Genomic DNA, 19,454 nt, shown 5'->3' on the forward strand with positions numbered 1-19,454 from the left:
TGATACCGAGACTTGCTTCTCAAGCGATGAGCCAATAGTAGGCAAACAGCTGGGTGCAATTCCGCTTTGACTTGCTTTGTTTGTGTCAAGCCTTGAAAGAATCTGTGCCTGCCATAAAGTTTAGGAACTGTCCTCTGTGGATAGCTAACGTCGCTGTTGCTTCTGTTGTAACATGCTTTGAGTTTTTACTTTGACAAGGGGTCTTGATCCCTGGGTTGCCTTAAACTTGTCGTATAGTTTTACCTGACTTTTGCTGGTAACCCTGCTGTAAAGCTTTTGCCTAAAAACTCTTCAAATGCTAAAACAAACCCACTAAATTCAATGGACACCGTGCTGTAACAGGCATCTAAAACGTATTTGTAGTGCTGTCTTGTATATACCCATAGAGAGAAGATTAAATTCACCTTCCAAGGCTTTTATGCATCTCTCACTGACAGGAGGTGATACCTGTACCTTTGAAAGTATCGTGGTCTGCGATAGCTGGTGCTGAATCTGGTTTGGTTTTAGTTGCTGTGTGTCTTTCTTGCTTTCAGGAAATAGTGCAGTTAAACAGTGTTCCTGAGGGTTGCTGCTACCAAAAAAGTAAACAAGCAGTGCCAGATGCCAGAAAGCTCATTTGGATTTTGGTTTTGTTATACTTGGACTTCCCAGTAGAACGAAAGAAAGAATGGCCCTGAAGGTTTTCACTGCTTGTTTCCCTAGGGATGTTGTACAGATCTATGTTGTTTGAATGCCTCTGTCATAGGGGAGACTATCTTCTCGGAGTGGCAAATTCTGCTCCCTCAGTCCGGGTTTTGTGATGGCCGGGTGTTCCGACTGCCGAGTCCCAGTCAGCACAACATGTGATTAAGTGTGATTGAAACTAGAAAGTGGTTTATAGAGCAGACTTTCACTTGCTCTTTTCTAATCTCATTTGTCTACATCTTTGATTTATAGGTATACCTTCATTGCTTGGAATTGTGTTAAATTTCTTTACAGAAGTGAATTTGTTTGGGTTTTTTACAACTCTATGTCACTACTACATATGCAGAGTGTAGCCATAAAAAGCAACCTTCCTTTTTTCACGGTCTGTGTACAGTTGTGTAGACTAGCTTGGTTTCTGATTTTTTAACTGTCATTAGCAAAGGAATTATGTTTTTTTCCTTTGGTCTCACAATGCTATTCTTCTGTATGTAAGTATAACATGGCTAACTAGTTACAATATATTACTAGTTAAAGGGCATTTCAGCTTTATGTGAACAAAAAAATTAACAAATTAGCCTGCAAGAGCTTAAAATGCTGTGTGGCTGTGTGAACAGTTTCATCTTTTTTCACTAACTGCTGATGTCAAATATATTTTCTTTCACATTTGTTTCTAGGTATGTCCTAGGTGGAGGTGCATTATGCATGGAACTTCTTACTAAACAGGTGAACACAGGCTCTGTTATCTGGATAATAACAAAGCATGCTTTAAAATAATGAAAATAGGTGTTTCCCCCGAGTTGAAGAATCCCTGTGTGGAATAAATTACACACTCCAAAGGAAAGATGGTGAAATAGTCCCACAAGATTTGCCTTGCTGATCTTGTGTGAGATCTTGGATGGCTTACGAGAGGTCTGAGGAAGAGGCAAGAAGTGAGAGCACATCAACTTTGAATTCTCAGAATTTCTGGGAGGAAGCCAGTGTAAAGAGTGAGTTCTGAGGAGCAAGATGCATTGTTTTCTTTTCCAGAAGCCTCTGCTACTGCACAAAGTGAGCTCTGGAGAAGTGGGGAATGCAGAGGATTCTAGGCATAGACACTCTTGCGTAGACAGTGTGATTGGCTTTCTCTTTAAGTAGTAAATGAACAAAGTAGATGTCTGCAGGCTCTGGCAGAAACTTTTGTGAACCCTGAAAGGTAAAGCAATACCAGAGATGAGCAGTAATTTTCGTGGAAGCAAAATTGTCATAGCTCACTGGATGACTTCATTAGATTGCAATCTTTTCTGCTTACAACAAGAAGCTGTAATTTCTGTTGTGACATTGCTGAAAATTTGTAAATGCTGTAACAATGGAGTTAATCCTGTTTCTGCCTCGCTGTGTCTTGGAAATGTGTGATTCAGCCTTTTCATTTTTACTGCAGGGTCTTGGTACTAATACTGTGTATCGGTTTCCAGATTTTCTCTGGAAAATAAAAGTTAACTGGGAACAAGTAGGTAAAACTGAAACTGGAGTGTGGGAGTGGAAAAAAAATAAATAATCCCTAAGCACACATTCCAAACTAGATTTGCAAGGTGAGCAAAGGCAGTGAGTACGTGTTATATAGAAATATTTCTTTCCTTCTCCAGGGCTGGAGCAGTGCCTATTCAATAGAATCAGTCATCATGCAGATCAATGCCACTTTAGTCAAAGGAAAAGCCAGAGTACAGTTTGGAGCCAATAAGGTAAATGTGCTGCGTATATGAATTAAATTACTGTTAGGCTTCTGTTTCTTTGACTTGCAGAGAAGATGCTTGATGACAGAATTGTCATTACAAATATATTTGCATTTTGATTTATCTTGATGTCTGGTGCATGCGTGAGTACTTTACGGGCAGTTAACTATGAGTTTGTTAGGGCCCTAGAAGGTAGTGGGGCCCAAGAGAGCTGGCCAATACTCAAGCATCGCTTCCTCCAAGCTCAATATGGGTGCATCCCCCCAAGTAGGAAATGGAGCGAAGTGGGGCAGGAAGCCTGCATGGACAAGCACGGAGCTTCTGGCAAACCTCAGACAGAAGAAGGAGGATTATGAGACGTGGATCAAAGGACGGGCCGCTTGGGAGGAACATAGGGACGTGGTCAGAACATGCAGGGGAGTGACAAGGAACGCTAAGGTCCTAAATCTGTTGGGGGAGGGCAAGGACATGAGGGGCTTCTTCAAGTACATCAGCAGGAAAAGGGTGACCTGGATGAAGGGACAGGGCGCGCCCTCAGCAAGTTTGGGGATGATACAAAGCCGGGAGGGGTGGCTGACTGGTGAAGGCCGCGCTGCCCTTCAGCGAGACCTGGGCAGGCTGGAGAGCTGGCAGGGAGGGACCTCATGGAGGTCAACCAAGGGAAGTGTCGGGTCCTGCCCCTGGGGAGGCACAAGCCCGCGTACCAGCCCAGGCCGGGGCTGACCTGCTGGGGGCAGCTCTGCGGGGAAGGACCTGGGAGTGCTGGTGGGCAACAAGTTGCCCGTGGGCCAGCCCAGCGTGCCCATGTGGCCAGGAGGGCTAGTGGGATCCTGGGGGGCATGAGAAGGAGCGTGGCCAGCAGGTGGAGGGAGGAGATCCCGCTCTCTGCCCTGGCGAGGCCGCATCTGGAGCGCTGTGCCCAGTTGTGGACTCCCCAGTTCGAGGGACTGGGAACTGCTGGAGAGGGGCCAGGGGAGGCTATGAAGATGATGAGGGAATGGAGCATCTCCCTGATGAGGAAGGACTGAGGCAGCCGGGCCTGCCCAGCCTGGAGAAGGCCGAGAGGGATCTTGCCGACGTCTACAAGTATCTTCAGGGCAAGAGTCAGGCGGCTGGGGCCAGGCTCTGTTCAGTGGTGCCCAGCGGCAGGGCAGGGGGCAGCGGGCACAAACTGGGACACAGGCAGCTCCATCTGAACGTGAGGAAGAACTTCTCTACTCCGAGGGTGACAGAGCCCTGGCACAGGCTGCCTAGAGAGGTCGTGGTGTCTCCTTCTCTGGAGACATTCAAACCCGCCTGGACACGACCCTGCTGTAGCAGGGGGTTGGGCTGGGTGACCTCCAGGGGTGCCTTCTGACCCCAACCAGCCTGTGATTCTGTGAAATTATGAATGTATGAGGAGAGTAAAACCTTGGGGTGGACAGAGTGTGAAAGTAGTTAGACTTGTACTATCCCTGTATTGGCAAGAGGGGTGGGAAGGAGGATCAGAATTGGGAATCAGGAGGACTTAGAAATTTTGGCTCTGAGAAGGGCTATAGATGACAGCCTGACTGCCAGGATGATATACACTGATGTTCTCTTCCTTTTGCTGGACTAAACACCTGTAAAGTTTCATGAGGAGTGAAAAATAATAACATGCAAATAATCCTGAGCTAGCCATTCATCGTTAATCAAAATCATTAGTCAGTTCAAGTGTGCATGCTGGTAACAGACCATAACTTAAAAGACTTCGAAGTACTAAATGCTATTTTGAACGGGTGTTTAAATATTTTAGCCAAGAAATTGTCACTTGGATGCCAGTTTTTTAGTAGTGATTCAAGAACAGTGAAAAGATGTGAAAGTTGATGATCACAATTCTGTCTAACCCTGCCGAGGAAGGCAGCGTTAGGGTCCAGACTGTCTGAAGCCCGCTGTTGTGGTTGCCCACACTTCTGACTTACCTCAGGTTCTGAACCTTCTGAGAGAAGGATCTTTCCAGCAGCAGGGTATGCAAATTATTGTCATTATGATGGAGGAGAAATGAGAAAATAAGGGTATTTGTCTTGAAAATCTTGTACTTTAAAGCCAGGAATGTTGTAACTTTGTGTATGGTTTTTACTTGCAAGCACACTGTAGAGTTTCTTCGTAAAACTGTTTTTAAGTCCTGCCTATCTAGATGCAGGGTTTCTTACATTAGTTTGTTCTCCTTTCAGAATCAATATAATCTAGCAAGAGCACAGCAGTCCTATAAGTCACTAGTACAAATACACGAGAAAAATGGTATGTATATTCTTGTGACTTTGTTCTTGTCTGCACAGCAACCCGGGAATTGGTGTTTGGCTGCAGTAATACTTGAAGTGCTGGAGTGCCTTAAGTGGCCTTGGGAGGGCTGTAAATGGTGGTTCCTCTCTCCTAGCTTGCACTAGAGAGACAATAGTGCTTAAAGTAACTTGACTAACAATTGTTGCAACTCTTCCAGCATTTGTGAATGTTCCATGTGTTCCTACTATCTTTTGGAAGGTAGTTCAATTTCATTTTCAGCTAGTTGATCTAGGAACTTTATCATCACTGTAGCTTTTAAAGTGTCTTATTTGTTAGTGAAGTACCTGCTGGAAGCTTGCCTCTTGCCTCGAAAGGCTTTGTTTCAGTGTGGCAAAACCTTAGCAGTAATAATCATTAAGGAAGAGATAAAGCGGAAAGAAAGAGCAGAGACTAAAAGATACAAAAAGTCCAGGTGAAGTACACTGGCTGGAAAATTGTGCAAAAGAAATGGGAGACACATTTGTTTGTGTGGGGTTTTTTAACCCTTTAAAAGCCAGTTAATGGTGCCTCAGCTGCAGAAAAAAAGTATTTAAGTGCTTCAGGTATAATTTCATTCATTGTGCCAGGATGAGAAGGTAACAAATGACCTGAGGCTTTAAAAGGTTTAAGTAGCTTACATGTTATGTAAAAATAGTCAGCAGAATCGGTACCCTGGTCTCATGACGAGGGGAGCTGAGGCAGTTACCACTTCCATGATGTTCTTTGGTTCAGGCTGGACACAGTGTCCTCTGGGAATTGGTATCACTGTGAACACGAGAGCGTATTTCAGCGTGACTGTAGTGAGCATCTCTGTTCCCCTACCTCTAAAATTGAACCTAATGCTGCCTCTGATATTGGAAGGAAGATCAAAGATAACTACTTTAAAATGCTTTCCAGTTTGATGATATTTTGATCTTGCCATTAACTGAGTCTTCTGCTTTTTTAGTTTGCCACAAAAGCCGGTATGACTGGCTGTTTACTTCTAGCTATGTGCCAGCCTTGACTACAGTGATTACTGCCGCGTCAGGAGCTGTACACAAAGCAGTCACAGCATTTATTGCTGCTGCAAAAGGTGTCTTTAGCTTAGAGCTGCTACCTGTTCTCTGGGACAACATAACTAGGCCCTGTATTCACTGTATAAAAATTCGGAGGAATTTTTACAATAGTGTCTGAAAGAGTTAAGATGAGAGACCTGGAGGTGGCTAGAAAAAAACTGCACACTTGACCAGGTACGATTCAACTGCTAAAACATGCCAAATCCGATCAGGAGACAAGTTACTCAACTGACGCTTCTGAGCCTGTTCCTACAGCAAGATGTGCAGGAGCAGGGTAAACCATTCAAATGCTTGTGTGCGCCTGGCTGTGCGCTATGCAGGAGGGGGCTCGTACGTCGGCATCTCCGTGTAGCCACACTTGTATGTCTGTGCACTGAGTGGCTTGAAGACTTGGGAGTTTTGCCCCTCTTCCGTTTGGTTTTGTTTAACCTGCAGCAGCTTCCTCCATTGATGTCCAGCTCAGGATAGCTGCTACCACAAAACCCCTCAAACTCGTTTTTACTTTTTTTTACCTTTCGCATCGGAATACTGGATGTGATCCTGAAACATATGCCGCATGCTTCATCTCCCTCTGCGGACCGCTAGCCCTCAGGGCGCTCTGGGTCTCGCTGAGCTGACCTGCTCCAAGAGGGGAGGGACGAGCCCCACGAGGCTGCCGTCTCCCACCGATTGGGAGTGAGATGGGTAAAGATGGTCTTGACGTAGCGATGTCGGTCCCTAACGCATTTCTCTGTTCTCCATAGGCTGGTACACTCCTCCAAAAGAAGATGGCTAACATTGAGGACTGTTGTATACCTGGACCAATGTCAACAAAACAAGCTCTTTTTTATATTTTCCAACACACAGACTCAAGCTATGAGTGCCCCTATAACAGCTGTACTGAAGACTTTAGCTATTAGATAAGTTAGTGGATAATCTGTCAACTGACACGTAAAGTATAAGTTACAGCCTTACCATTCCGCTCTTCTTAGGTACCTGGACTGAGCAGTTTGGGCCTTTACCGTATTTGTTCTTATGGATTAAGCGTGTTTGGGCCACGCCCTCCCTTCTCCCCCCACCCTTTTTTTTTTTTTTTAATTTTATTTGAAAGCATAAGCTCCCTACAGCAGCCTATCGAGTTACTAAAGATCATTCAGTAGGAGTGAGTTGTTCACACACTTCTGTGTATTTCTTACCTTTTGCAAAATGCAGACTGCGGAGACTTGCGTTGTATCGTTTCATTTAAAGCCAAGAAGTTTAATACATTGTTTAATACTGTTTTAGGATATGTCAGGTCTTGCAAATCACAGTAGTTTTTTCTGGTCTAAAAATGACAGCATCTGTAGTATTTCCAAATTAATTATATAGGAACAACACGTGTATGTTAAGTCATTAAACATTTTTCATGGCTGTATGAGAATATGAACTGTTTCTTGGAAAAGATGCTCTTTGTTTAGATTCTGTTCATTTTTTGGTTTGGTTGGTTTTTTTTTTTTGTTTGGTTTGCTTTTTGTTGGTTTTTTTTTGTTGTTGTTTGTTGGTTTTGTTTTGTTGGTTGTTTTTTTTTTTTTTTTTTAAGCAGAGCAAGGCTGTGCCAATAAAACCTTGTACCTAGTCACTTCCACTGGGGCATCAGAACTTGCCGGGCTGTTCCTGCTACTTGTCGGCTCAACCTCCCTAACCAGAAGAGCAGCAGTGTGGAGCTTGGAGTTATTTAAATACTAAAAACCTTTTTAGGTGTTCCATTTTATTAACGGGTTGTTGCAATCATTTGTAAACTAATGAACTTATAAAGTGATTGGCACAAATCGCGATGGAAATCCTTGAACGAAACAGTTTTATATAGAAGCGGCGGGGAGCGGGGCGCGGCGCTGCGGGACGCCCGGGCGCTGTGCGGGGCCGGGGGCGGGGCTGGCTGCGCGCTCCCGGGGCCGGGGCGGGCGGCGGCGGCCGGGCCCCCCCCGCGCCTGGGGCTGGCGGCGCAGCCGGGCGCGATGTACGCTGCTCTGTAAACTTGCATCAAGTTGATGAATAAAAGCCCTTTTCACAGTGCGCTGTGTCCGTGCTGGGGCGGGCGGGCGGGCGGGCGCGAGCAGGGTCCTCCGCGCCGCCGGGCGGCGCTACCGCGGCCGTTGCCGCCGCCCCGCCCCCGCGCGGCCGGAAGTCCGTGGCGGGAGCGCCGGCGCGCGGGTGACGCCGCGGCGGGAAGGGGGCGGCGCCATGGAGGCCGCAGCCAAGGGCGGCTTCGTCCTGGGCAACCTGGCCGAGGTGGTGGAGCGCGTCCTCGGCTTCCTGCCCACCAAGGCGCTGCTGCGCGCCGCCTGGTAAGCGGCGGGGCCGCGGGCGGGCGGGCCGGGGCCGGGGCCGGGGCGGCCCCGCCGACGCGGCGTGTGCGCGGTGCGTTGCAGCGTGAGCCGGCTATGGAGGGAGTGCGCCCGGCGGGCCCTGCGGGCGAGGCAGCGCGTCGCCTGGGTGTCGGCGCTGGAGCCGGGCCCCGCCGAGAGCCACGCGCTGGTGCGCGCGCTGGCCCGCGAGCTGGAGGTGGGGGCGCGCGGGGCCTCGCGACGCGGCGGGCGGGGTGCGGCGAGGGGGTGGGGCGGGTCAGCGGGCGGGGCGGGGCAGGGGGCGGGGCGGGGCAGCAGGCAGAGCAGGATAGAGACAAGGTGGAGCAGCGGAGGGGCTGGGGATGGGGGGGCAGCGGGTGGGGCGGCAGGGGGTGAGGTGGGGCGGTGGGTAGGGTAGCAGGCAGGGTGGGGCAGAGGGTGGGGCAGTGGGCAGGGTGGGGCGGGGGCGGGGCAGGGTGCAAGGTGGGGCAGTGGGCAGGGCAGCAGGCAGGGTGGGGCAGGGGGTGGGGCAGGGCAGCGGGCAGGGTGGGGTGGGGGTGAGGCAGGGGGTGGGGTGGGGCAGCAGGCAGGGTGGGGTGGGGGGCGGGGCAGGGGTGGGGCGGGGCAGCAGGCCTTCTCCCCCACCCCCGCAGAAGGTGCAGGTGCTGCCGCACACGGTGCTGTACGTGGCAGACGCAGAGACGTTCAGCGGACACGAGGAATGCCATGAGCAGAAGAAAGGTAGGGCCGGGTGCCGCAGCCCTGCGGGGCAGCCGCTCTGTGGCGCGGCGGGGGAGCCGGATGGGCCGGGCTGGGCCGCAGGGCAGGTTCCGGCGCTGCTCTTACTTCTTTCTCCTTTTTCTTTTTTTCTTCTTTTTGTAACAGCCAGGAAGAGAAACAGTAAAGAAACAGCAACCGCACTTGAAAAATTGTTGCCAAAGCGATGTCAGGTTCTTGGACTGGTCACCCCAGGGATTGTAGGTAGGAGGAAAATGCGTGAGTCCGTGAGATATCGGCTTGAAGGTGTCCAGCGTATCGCACAGCTGCTCCAGTGCCAGTTTATCGCAACTTCACCCGTTTTTCAAAGCGTCGTCTGGCAGAGCAGCAGGAGAGCTCTTGCAGTGACCGCCCTGTCCTGCTGCCACCTTGCTCAGCCTTAGCTTCGGTTTTAAGGAGTTCACAGTGTCGCTGATAAGTCGAGTGACCTTAAGTTCTTGCTTCAAGTGATGCAGTTATGATTATAAGGGTTGATTTAATTGAGCAGGCAGCTCATTGCAGGTTTACCTGGCACTTGAATGTAATTATTGAATGGGTTTTGGCTTTATATGTATTTTTCAGAGTCACATTGTGACTACTTACATGGGATGGCCTCGGTATGTACCTCTTTGTTACGGTCTAGCAGGAGGCATACACAGCAACTGTGGAAAATTCACAGTCTCCCTCAGCAGTGTTTTTCTAGTGCTTCACTTTTTTTATCATTATAAAGTTTTTTTCCTAATTTCTTGCCTCAGATTCTCTTTCTGCAGCCTAAGCATCATTGTCGCTAGCATGATTCAATGACGTGCTCCCAATGTTTCTGTCAGTTTGCTTTATATTGTCATCACACGCTTGCTTAACATCTTGAAAACGTGAGTGTGTTTGCCTGCCTGCAGAAGTTGGCAGCAAGGCTTGAGACAGCTGTATGGCACAGGGCTCGTTCTCCAGCCGTTTTACATTTGCTGTGGCTGGGGAGAGAATGTCCAGATGTACCCGCGACTCCTTGTCCAAAGTGACTGCAGCTTGATCGGCGGCCAGGACTCCTACATGCTTCGCCCTTACAAAACATCAACAAAAATGTCACACCAGCTGTCAGTTAGATACGTTGTTACGGAAATGAGCTGTCACGTTTTACATCACCTAAGCTGTTCTGCCTCTTTTAATCTGTGTTAACGGTGTAGACAGAAGTATTGGAATCACTGAATGTAAGTTGTCTGGTTTTGTATTTTTGTAGTTACCCCTATGGGTTCAAGCAGTAATCAGCCTCAAGAAATTGAAGAGGGCGAAGCTGGTTTTGCTCTGTTGTTTCCCAAAATTGATGGGGTGAAAATTCATACCTTCCATTTTTCTAAAGACTTGAAGAACAGGGTCTTTGATGAAAGTAAATTTGCGGAAGCAGGTATGTCCTTGTTCTCCCCTTTATTTGGGCTTTTGTGAAGTGTTGTGGTGCCCTTTTAGGTGCCAGTGCGGAGTTACGTGTGGAACCAGCAGCTTCTGCACAAATTCCATTCCCAGGGCCCGCTGGGGCTCTAGGGCTGCGGCTGGTACTTACGCATCTCTGTTCTTCTCGTTCTCTGGAGTGTTAAGGTTATCTTGAGTTCCCATCTCAGATTACCTCAGGTTTGACACGGAGCTGTTCACAGGGAACAGTTTGTTAGGTTTTGAGCAGTCAGTCATTGGTTAAAAATTGTGATAAATGCATCTGTGCCATTGGGAATGATTCCTTTCGCTACGGTTTAGAAACAGGTGGGGAGGGGCTGCTTCTCTTATTCTCCAAAATAACGTTGCATTTAGATCCTGAGTCAGGTGGTCTGGCAAGGAAAGGCAGAACAAAAGATGGCATATTTCCATAAATACAGTTTGCATTCCTGACATTGTGCCCTCAGCAGGGTAGGTCATTTATGAAGGGTGATATAATGAGAGTTTCTACCTCGGGATAAGCCACTAGCTGATGTCATTTAATTTTCAGGTAAAGCTATTCACCACGTTGTGGTTCTTAAATAACGCTTGGTTCTTATCTGTAAAAGGATGGTTAGGGCTGCCAAGTAAAACTTAGTTGCTGTGCCTTCAGAGGCTGTGGTAGAACTCAGGTGCTCTGCTAAAGGAGTGGAAAGCTGGAGGAAGCAGATGCAGTTGTCTCCCTTGCTAGGGTCTTCTCAGAAATTCTCCGTTACGTGGGGAATGCAGCTCAGCTCCTGAGTGCCTGGGCAGCTTGTGTCTTGGTTTTGCCAGCGGCAGCAACAGAAAGCCGTGACTGAAGGTGTGGTGTATGGTTTGAGGAGAGACTGGGATGGCAGGGCTTCAGGGGTCAGGATTTAAAAATGAGAGGGTTGGTGTTTGTGGTTTTGTTTGTAGGTCTGAAGAATAACCCGGATCTCCGGGTGGTTCTTCTGTTTGGCTACAACTCCTGGAAGTCTGGAGCTACTCGATTTCTTCATCAAATAGTCAATCCCTTGAATGAGAAAAGTATCATCCTGGCTGGGGGACAAGTGGAGAGCTTTACATCGCTTACCTCTGAGACGTAAGTATCTTTTTCAGGGTAAATTGTAAAGAAGATGTAAAACGGGAGAAACGCTGCAAAAGTTGTCGCCTTTTAGTTAAGTCATATGAGTGCCCTTTAACAGTAGTAAAATGATAATTTTTTTTGTTTTAAGACAATAAAGCACAACTGGTGCACTGTGATTTAGCTAGAAAAGCTGGAAGCTTTGACTGTTACAAATTGGGTTCTGGAAACTTGGCTAGGAGAAACTCACTCTGAAGGAGATACCCCATGTGAGTTTATTGTAGTCTATGTTTATTCTCTGCCTTGCTGATAAATTATCACTCGTTGTGACAGAGACCATTTATGGGAAGGTTCTGTTTCTCGATCAGCCTTGGCTTGGTTCACGTTGTGTGTTCAGCTGCTGCTCTGTGAACAGGACCGTGCCCAGGAGCACACCTGGTGTGCTGCTGCTGCTGCTGCTGCTGAGGGGCTTGGCACTCGGAGGACTGCGCTAGATCTCATCCAGCTTAACCAGCCCCTTCCCTCCGCTGGGATCCCTGCAGGGCAGGCTCGGGCCCTGCTTGCCCCAGCTGCTCTGCCGTGCAGGGAGAGCCCGAGGTGCCCCCTGATGCGTCCTGTGCTGGGGAGTGCAGGGCGGACATTGCCACGGGCTCCTCTCATGGCAGCGTAGGTCTGGACTCCACAGTAACATCACTTTTTTTCTTGCACCTGATTTATGGCAGCTGCACCATTGCTCCAGATAAGGAGCTGACCTTATCTATTAACTTGCTGGTAATAAAGCATAAGGAGGTAACTACTGAAACCAACGTGTCCTGGCCACCCAAGGAGACCTAAAGCAACATGAATCTTCAGCTGTTACTGACTGCTGCCCTGCTTTGATACACAAATGCAGAGTTTCTTTGGTTTAACTAGTAGTTCAGTTGGAATTACAGAGCTGTGATGTACACAAACCACCAACTTTTCCATGTATTTGAGAGGTAGGCTTATGCTTAATCCCTGGTAACAGATGTGAAAGTTTTTCCTTGTGAAAGGTTGCTAAAAAAAAGAAAAAAAGCTGCTAAGAGTTGAAGGTGTTGGTTTGGTTTTGAACTGTGGGAGGCTTTCAGGATGACTGATGTGTTGGTCTGCTTTGAAACCGACTTCTGCCACAGCAGAAGTGTTTTGGGGTCGGAAGCGGCGCCCCTGGAGCGTTCTCTAACTCAGTGCCTGTTGCCTTTCAGTAGCAACGCGCAGCCCGGCGATGCCTGTGGTGTGGTCGGGCTGGCTTTCAGTGGGCCCCAGATCCAGAGTGCCACTGTCCTGTTAGACCAGGACGTAGCCGATGAGAGGACAGCAGAAGCCGCCATGCAGCGTCTCAAAGCAGCAAACATCCCGGAGTGTAACACCATTGGCTTCATGTTTGCCTGTGTTGGCAGAGGATATCGGCATTATAAAACCAAAAGGAATATGGAAGCGGATGCCTTCAGGAAGTTTTTTCCAAACGTTCCCCTCTTTGGCTTTTTTGGACATGGGGAAATAGGATGTGATCGAATAGTTACTGGGAATTTCGTATTAAGAGAATGTAATGACATAAAGGATGACCTGCTGCATGGTTACACTACTGTTATGACCCTTATTCATCTTGGTTCAACTAAAGCAAACCAAGCGTAAATGTTTTTAATGCTTCAGTGAGCTGTTTGTTTCATTCCAGAAAGCAGAGAAGTCTGGAAGGGTGGACATCTTGCAATCAAAACCCCTTCCAAAAGATAAACATCATTTTGTATCAAATCTTGTAGTTGGAATAGGTTTATTATAATAGCTGCGAGAAAGCTTTGCATTTTGTGTAATCCCCTGTACAGCTCAGAATTGCAGGTAAATGAAGTTTGATGGAATTCTGGAGTCGAAGAAAGCCTGTTTCTTCCAAAATGAGAACAGTTTGCACAGATAGCAGTTGGAGTCCAAATACCAACACGCAGAAAGACACGGTACCTGGATGTGCTCTATTTATGTATGTAAAAAGGGTCCAGAAAAACTATGGCTGCATACTGAAATAGCTGATGCATAAAATCCACCATTTCCTGGATTTTATTTCAAGAGAGATGCACAACCTGCCCAGAGTCCTATTTACAAAACTGAATAGTTTTAGTAGATAAAATGAATGAAAATCTTCAGAGAGAATTAACAGAGTGCTCATTAAATAAAGATGAAAATACATAAAAGTACCTTGCCTTCCATTCTTGGAGAAAAATCTCTGACCTAAAGAGATGTCCAGTTACAAGCTCAACTTGTCTCACCACCTTGAATTGAATTTCAGTTGTCTTAAATATCGGGTTTAGAATAATATTTGATGCTTTGTGTGTACCAGCAATTTCAGTCTTTGTGTATTTAAGTTTACCCAACCAAAATGTACTGGTTGCCTCCTTTGGCTCTCTTGTAGCATGATGCTCTCTATTATAAACACTAAAATCCAGAGTGCTAAAAATTAAGACTACCTGGTATCTTTAAGTTCCTTTAAAACATTTTTGCTTTATCATTTGAAATTGTGAGGCACACAAGATCTGACCATGTCCTGTTTATGTAGGGCCTTTAAACAAGATCTGTGCTTTTGCATGTTTTTCCCATGCTTCTACATCAGTCGCCTGCTTTGACTGCTGCAGCTGGAATGCAGTATTGCAAGGTTCGAGTAAGTAAATTCAGCAGCCTCAGTACAGCTAATTAATACATTTGCTGCCTTTTAAATTCTTTCCTCCCTTTTATTTTCACTTAATAATAGAATGACAAGAAAGTAAGATTAATTTTGCACCATTTCATCACGCTTTTAAATGCCAAATCAGGCAGCTGGCCCGTTTTCAGTGTAGTAAACCCAAAATACTTGGTTGTACGTTGTACAACAAAGTAATGATATTTTTCTTTACATGTACCAACCAAGAGTACATTGGGCAACCTTCTGCCCATGTCTAGTAAAAACTTTTCCTGAATTTGGCCTGATGAGCTGGGGTAGAGGCATGTGTGTGGCGAGTTAGCCGTTGGTATCCGTGGGCACTGAGCACAGGCAGCCTTGCTGGTGGCTGTGTTGATGGGGTTTTGTTGGGGTTTTTTTTTTTTTTTGGTTTGTTTTAGTTAGAAGGCAGAGGATGAGCTGTGAACTCCCAGTGGCCACCTAGGGGTAGATTAGTAAGTGTGGGTGTGAGCTGGAAAATGTGTAGTTACTGTATTTAGAAGGAAATGGAGTATGCCTGAATTTTAAGAGAAGTCTCATGGGAGGCGTGTGCCTGGTTTTTTCAGCAGAACCTGAATGTCACGTTTGGCCCTTTCTGTCTGCATAAGCTGCATGTTTAACAGGAGGCAAAGAAAATGTTTCACTTCTGTAACTGGACAGGATCCCTGTAGCTGTTGCCATGAGTTAGGGCTAGTCAGCATCGCTATACCATAAGCCTGTGACCTTTTAACTAACTTTTTGCTATAGTAGAAGTAAATCATAGAATCATTTTGGTTGAAAAAGTCCTTTGAGATGCTGATGTCCAAGCGTTAAAAGTAGATCAGCTGTGCATCCTGAGCAACACCGCGAATGCACCCAGAAGTGTCCAAAGCAGCAGGCGGCAAGCTGCAGTGTGGGCGCAGCGGAACAGGGAAGGCAGGCGCGGTTTGGAAAGGCTGATCGGCAGCGAGTGGCTGAGGGCACTTAAGGGGTAAGCACAGTACAGAAAGGATCTGTGGGGGGAGCTCCCAAGAGCCTGCAACAGAGTCCAGCAGCATCTCTCCAGCCTCGGGGAGTGGGGATGAGCCCGGTGAGCCCAGAACCATGGGCTGCATCGCTACACTGCCTCTCCTAGACTTCCAGGCAACAGGGAAGTAGTGCAATTGATAACAGTGCAACCTCTGTGATTAAAGTTCTGCTATCCAAATTCATCTTGCCCCCACACTGCCATTTGCTCTTCAACCACGACAACTCCTAAGTGAAATCAAAATGTATTTGCTTTAACAGTGCATGTACCAAAAGGCAGGGCTCGTTCTTAATTGATGGACAGTTTTGCAGTGCAATATATAGCTGTCACTCAAAAAACAACCATGAAGCTTTAAAGTAGGCAAAGTTAAATGAATATTCAGCAACTGGGGCAAACGTGAATAGCAGGACTGCTCTGAAGATAATTAATCTGCAGTGCTGATGGTGATACATTTCCAGCAAGAGACTATAATCCCTAAGTGATCACAACTGGATTTTGCTTTTGTTAAGAAAAAAAAGAAAACTTTCAAAGTCACAAGACCTGCAGGGAGAAGTGATGGTTTTGCTGACAAAAGGTAAAAGACATTCTTTTTTTCTCTTGAATATGAATAATGTTCCGTTGCACATTCGTTCTTAATGCATCGTGCAATTAAGTGAACTGTAAGTTTTAGAAGTACAAAAAATAGGCAGGCAGTGTAATGTGTGAGCTCATACTTGCATGACCAAACCAGCAATTCCCAAACATTAAATTATTACTGTAATTTTTATATTAAAATTACTGACCCAAAATCCCTCTCATTACAGGAAGTTTCTGTAACATGCAGTTGTAAGAAAGTGAGAGGACAAAGAGCCAGATTGCTCCTGTTGAGTTTACTTATTTGTGTTTCTCTTTCAGAGAAGCAGCTCTGTAGTGGTGCTCATTAGCTTTCATATAAGACACTAAGTTTGGTATTAGCCTCATTTTTCTAAACCCCTACTGTGGCCAAATGAGAGAACAATTTAAAAAAACACTTGCCATTCAGATGCCTACTTCTGTTTTACTCAATGGAATGATACAGGAAAGTAACGTTTGAGGTCTGGAAGTTTATATAGTTAAGTTACAAAGACAGTAAACATGTACATTTAAATGGCCTTCTCTAGGGTCTTTTGTAATTTCTGCGCACTCTGCAAATATTAAGAAAATAATTATTTCCCCACCATGTAATTATTTTTCATGATTATATTGTGGGGAAGAAATTTTTTTTTTTTTACTGTTACGAGTCTGAGGTAGATCTCTAAAATACATTCCATCTTAATACAGCTGTTGTATTTTGTGCACACAAAAGCAGGCAAGATAAACGTTAAGACTCTAATTATCAAATTTCTTACTTGAATTTTTTCCTGTTCCCAAGCTGTTTCTCAGCCAGGGACAGGCTCCAGAAGAGGCTGGTTTGGAAGGGCCCTGCATTAGCCCCAAGTTCTCTCTAGGAATGTGTCTCTTGCAACTACAGGCTCAAAGGTATGCAGCAAGGTAAATTGTGCTAAGTCCTGGTGGTGGCGGGGTGTGCCTTGGTCCTGTACCCCAGTTCTGGGTCAAACAAATACGACTTCAAACACTGTGGGACCCTTGTACTGATTATTCTGTGCCCACCAGCACTTCATAACGAGACATAATGAGGGTATTTTCCTAAACAGACAACATATAGCTACAGCAAAAAACTACAAACCTTTTGTTCCAAAGGAGATGCATAAGATAGGTTTGGATTTTTTGGAAATATTACCCAGATACTTACGTTAGAATTATTAGCAGAGAAATAGCTAATTGGAATTTTTTTCAAGTGCTTTGATAATTTAGGAGCAAAAACTTTATTCCTAAATCAGTGGGATTTGTGCTTCCAAGTGCTTTTAAAAAGCAACGTATAATTTGTCATCATGACATTTCACAGATCCTCACTGAGATTAGCAGGTAGCACAAACTTCTCAAAATAAATGTTTTAGAGTGATTCCTGTCATTGAATCAGTGGCAGTCATGTCACCTTCTCTGAGATAATTTTCACAGCTATAAGAGTTAGAAACAGCTTTTTTAACGTAAGCTTGTCTTAGCTAAGTTGCCAGCATGGCAGCAGTAAGAGCAACCACTAATCCCCTCAAAACAGGAACTCTCCTAGAATCTCCAGAACAGGTGAAAATGACTGAATAGTTTGAAACAGCAGCAAATTCTGTGATGGAGAGCATAGATTCAAATTAGAGAGCCCTGTTAAAAAATGCCACCAGTGGGTGCTCAGCTACATTTGTAGAGCCCATCATTTCCCTGTTCAAAAGTTCTATGCAAAATACATTGAGAGGATAATTTGAAAACAGTCTCTTTCAACGTACACTGAAAAAGAAGGTTCAAATCTTACACAGACATACAGGTGCTTTTGGAAGTGTTAGAGGTTGGTTGTAGTTGCAATTTGGGGCATGAAAACAGCAGTATCTTCCTGCCATTTCAGGTTCTACAGCCGCAGGTTCTGTTTACACGCACTTAGCTAGCTACAGAAATAATTCCTTGCGAAAGGTTTTGTGGAGTATCAGTCCCAAACATGGAACTGAGTGGCAACCTGCCTATGGGCATTTCACAAAACTTGTATTTGGTACTGTGCTATCAAGAAACTGATCCGACATTACATGCAGATTATGTTGAACAGGTTACAATTGGAAGAAAAGCAAGAACAGGCTTTGGATAAACACAAGCAGACAGTTACACACAATAATGAAGAAGTTTTTGGGTTTGGTTTTTTTTTTTTTTTCTTTGCTCATTTTCCTCCAAAGTGCAGGAAATACTGCAGTACTTTCTTGAAAAAAGCCTTTTCCACTGATCTCAACCACAAAACCCAAATAATTTATGTCTGGATTCTTCTGGTTATTCCATATCATCTGAGATACAGGAATATTCCATCTCTTCATTTAAGTATATATATGTCAACAAAAGGCATTATAACTGAGAGAGGTACAGTGAACATACACATCCTGGTAATCTAAACAACATCGCCAGAGAATCATAACACAATTTAGTTCTAGGGTTTTTTTTCAAACTTGGACAGGTATGTCTTCATTAATATCCCTGGGTCTGAATATGGTCATAGTACAAGTAAAAACTCTTACCCAAACTAATCCACGGTCTTTTCAATTTTTACTGGAGATAGCTTTATGTCCTTTAAATCTGAAAGGGTGCTAAATGCCAAAGGAACATAATTGAGCGGGTTGGGTTGAGTTGTTTCATTTTTTAATGTAGAAAAGTTGGCTGTCTGATGTTAAGTCCATAACCACCTCTGGCTAAAGCTCTCCCTGTCCCTGAGCATCCCTTTCTGGGCAAGTATGTCCTGATACAGGAACAGCTGAACATGCAGCAGGAATTTCCCCTTTCAGGTAAGCTCACAGCTTTCCCTTTCTGCCTGGACTCGGGTCAGTTTGGTAGCTCCTAGTCAGAACGCTCACAACAGACAGCAGTGGCACAGACACCGTTTCTGTTGTGGTAAGTTCTCTCCTTCATTTCTCCTCTGCTTTCCATTTTCAAATAACTGAATCATACTACCAGAACCTCTCTACTGCTCTTCAAAGATGCAGGGCCAGAAGGAAATTTTTTTTTTTTTTTGAGTGCAGTAAATTGTGAAGGGGTCGCACAACATCGAAGGTACCTTTAAAATGGGAAGTGGTATCAAACGGACTTCCTGTTGGTCTTCCCGCTTAATATTTAACAATATAAATCAAAAGACTATGCAGCACAGAGAAATCCTCTTGTTTTCTTTGGAGAGCCATTCCTTCTTCTTTCATTTTACTTTGCCCCAGTGTTTGGGCTACTAATGAAAAAAAATTGCATACTCAGTAACATAAGCAAATTCTTACTTAGGTCTATAAAGAGATTTCCTGCTAATGGCTGGCATTTCATTCTGCAAGTGATCAAAAGGGTTTTGCAAAACATTATGAAGAGACCATTACTACAAGATTCTGGAGGGAAAACATGATCCTCAGGTATAAAAGAATTTTTGCCGTAAGACTATTAATAAATTGTTGTGTAATCATATTAGTGGAGGTTCCTAGGAAACTGGTCTTTTCCGCTCTTCTTCCCTCCATAACCTTTCAGCTGGTGGAGAGGTAATTTTAAAGACGAGATCTTGCGTTTCATGAAGTCAGGAGTCAAGCAGGGAAGAGAAACCTTATTACTCATCCCTGCATATACACCTAACACTGTTTTTGTACTCCAGTGACTCCAACCACATGAACTGATCCACTGGAACTGGTGTTTCCTTAGCTTTATTGCTCACAGGACTACTTGCTTAGTTATGTAAGCAAGTATTGCTAGGGAGTCTTGTAGTATTTTATTAAATTGTATGTAATGTTGGCTACCCTGTAGTTTCTGTGGCTTTTGACCACCTTAACATGAATTTGTAGCTTGATCTCATTTTGACCTGAACATCATATTCACAAAGCTTGTGAACTGAA

General features: G+C 45.4%; 3 protein-coding genes across 11 annotated transcripts in view; 2 read left to right on the forward strand and 1 right to left on the reverse strand.

Moving 5' to 3' along the window:
• Nucleotides 1–7,527, forward strand: part of UBE2Q2 (ubiquitin conjugating enzyme E2 Q2) — a 52,698-nt gene extending 45,171 nt beyond the window's left edge. The window contains exons 10-13 of the mRNA XM_037394116.1: nucleotides 1,359–1,407; nucleotides 2,307–2,402; nucleotides 4,586–4,652; nucleotides 6,472–7,527. Coding sequence (XP_037250013.1) covers nucleotides 1,359–1,407; nucleotides 2,307–2,402; nucleotides 4,586–4,652; nucleotides 6,472–6,503 — 244 coding nt within the window. The 3' untranslated portion in view covers nucleotides 6,504–7,527. The remainder of the gene's footprint in view (nucleotides 1–1,358; nucleotides 1,408–2,306; nucleotides 2,403–4,585; nucleotides 4,653–6,471) is intronic.
• Nucleotides 7,528–7,895: 368 nt separating this feature from the next.
• Nucleotides 7,896–13,488, forward strand: FBXO22 (F-box protein 22). The gene is made up of 7 exons (XM_037394215.1): nucleotides 7,896–8,031; nucleotides 8,116–8,248; nucleotides 8,685–8,772; nucleotides 8,917–9,012; nucleotides 10,022–10,186; nucleotides 11,143–11,308; nucleotides 12,511–13,488. The coding sequence occupies exons 1-7, from the start codon at nucleotides 7,928–7,930 to the stop codon at nucleotides 12,938–12,940; spliced, it is 1,182 nt and encodes a 393-aa protein (XP_037250112.1). The 5' UTR covers nucleotides 7,896–7,927; the 3' UTR covers nucleotides 12,941–13,488.
• The window catches only part of NRG4 (neuregulin 4), a 57,206-nt gene continuing 51,007 nt past the window's right edge, over nucleotides 13,256–19,454 (reverse strand). For 6 of the 9 annotated variants that reach the window (XR_005105259.1, XR_005105258.1, XR_005105263.1 and 3 more), the window contains one exon: nucleotides 13,321–18,811. The gene's annotated coding sequence lies outside the window, so the exon portion shown is untranslated. Of the gene's footprint in view, nucleotides 18,812–19,454 lie in introns of all 9 variants that reach the window. The other 3 variants (XR_005105257.1, XR_005105256.1, XR_005105255.1) reach the window with 3 other exon arrangements.

Source organism: Falco rusticolus, chromosome 7, assembly GCF_015220075.1.
Source record: "Falco rusticolus isolate bFalRus1 chromosome 7, bFalRus1.pri, whole genome shotgun sequence".
Classification (NCBI taxonomy): Eukaryota; Metazoa; Chordata; class Aves; order Falconiformes; family Falconidae; genus Falco; species Falco rusticolus.

Bases quoted from the DNA above. Each gene is read 5' to 3' on its own strand.
- FBXO22 (XM_037394215.1), top strand. From the start codon at position 7,928: ATGGAGGCCGCAGCCAAGGGCGGCTTCGTCCTGGGCAACCTGGCCGAG. The intron at 8,249-8,684 runs GTGGGGGCGCGC...CCACCCCCGCAG, and splicing joins CGCTGGCCCGCGAGCTGGAG to AAGGTGCAGGTGCTGCCGCA. The intron at 11,309-12,510 runs GTAAGTATCTTT...GTTGCCTTTCAG, and splicing joins ACATCGCTTACCTCTGAGAC to TAGCAACGCGCAGCCCGGCG.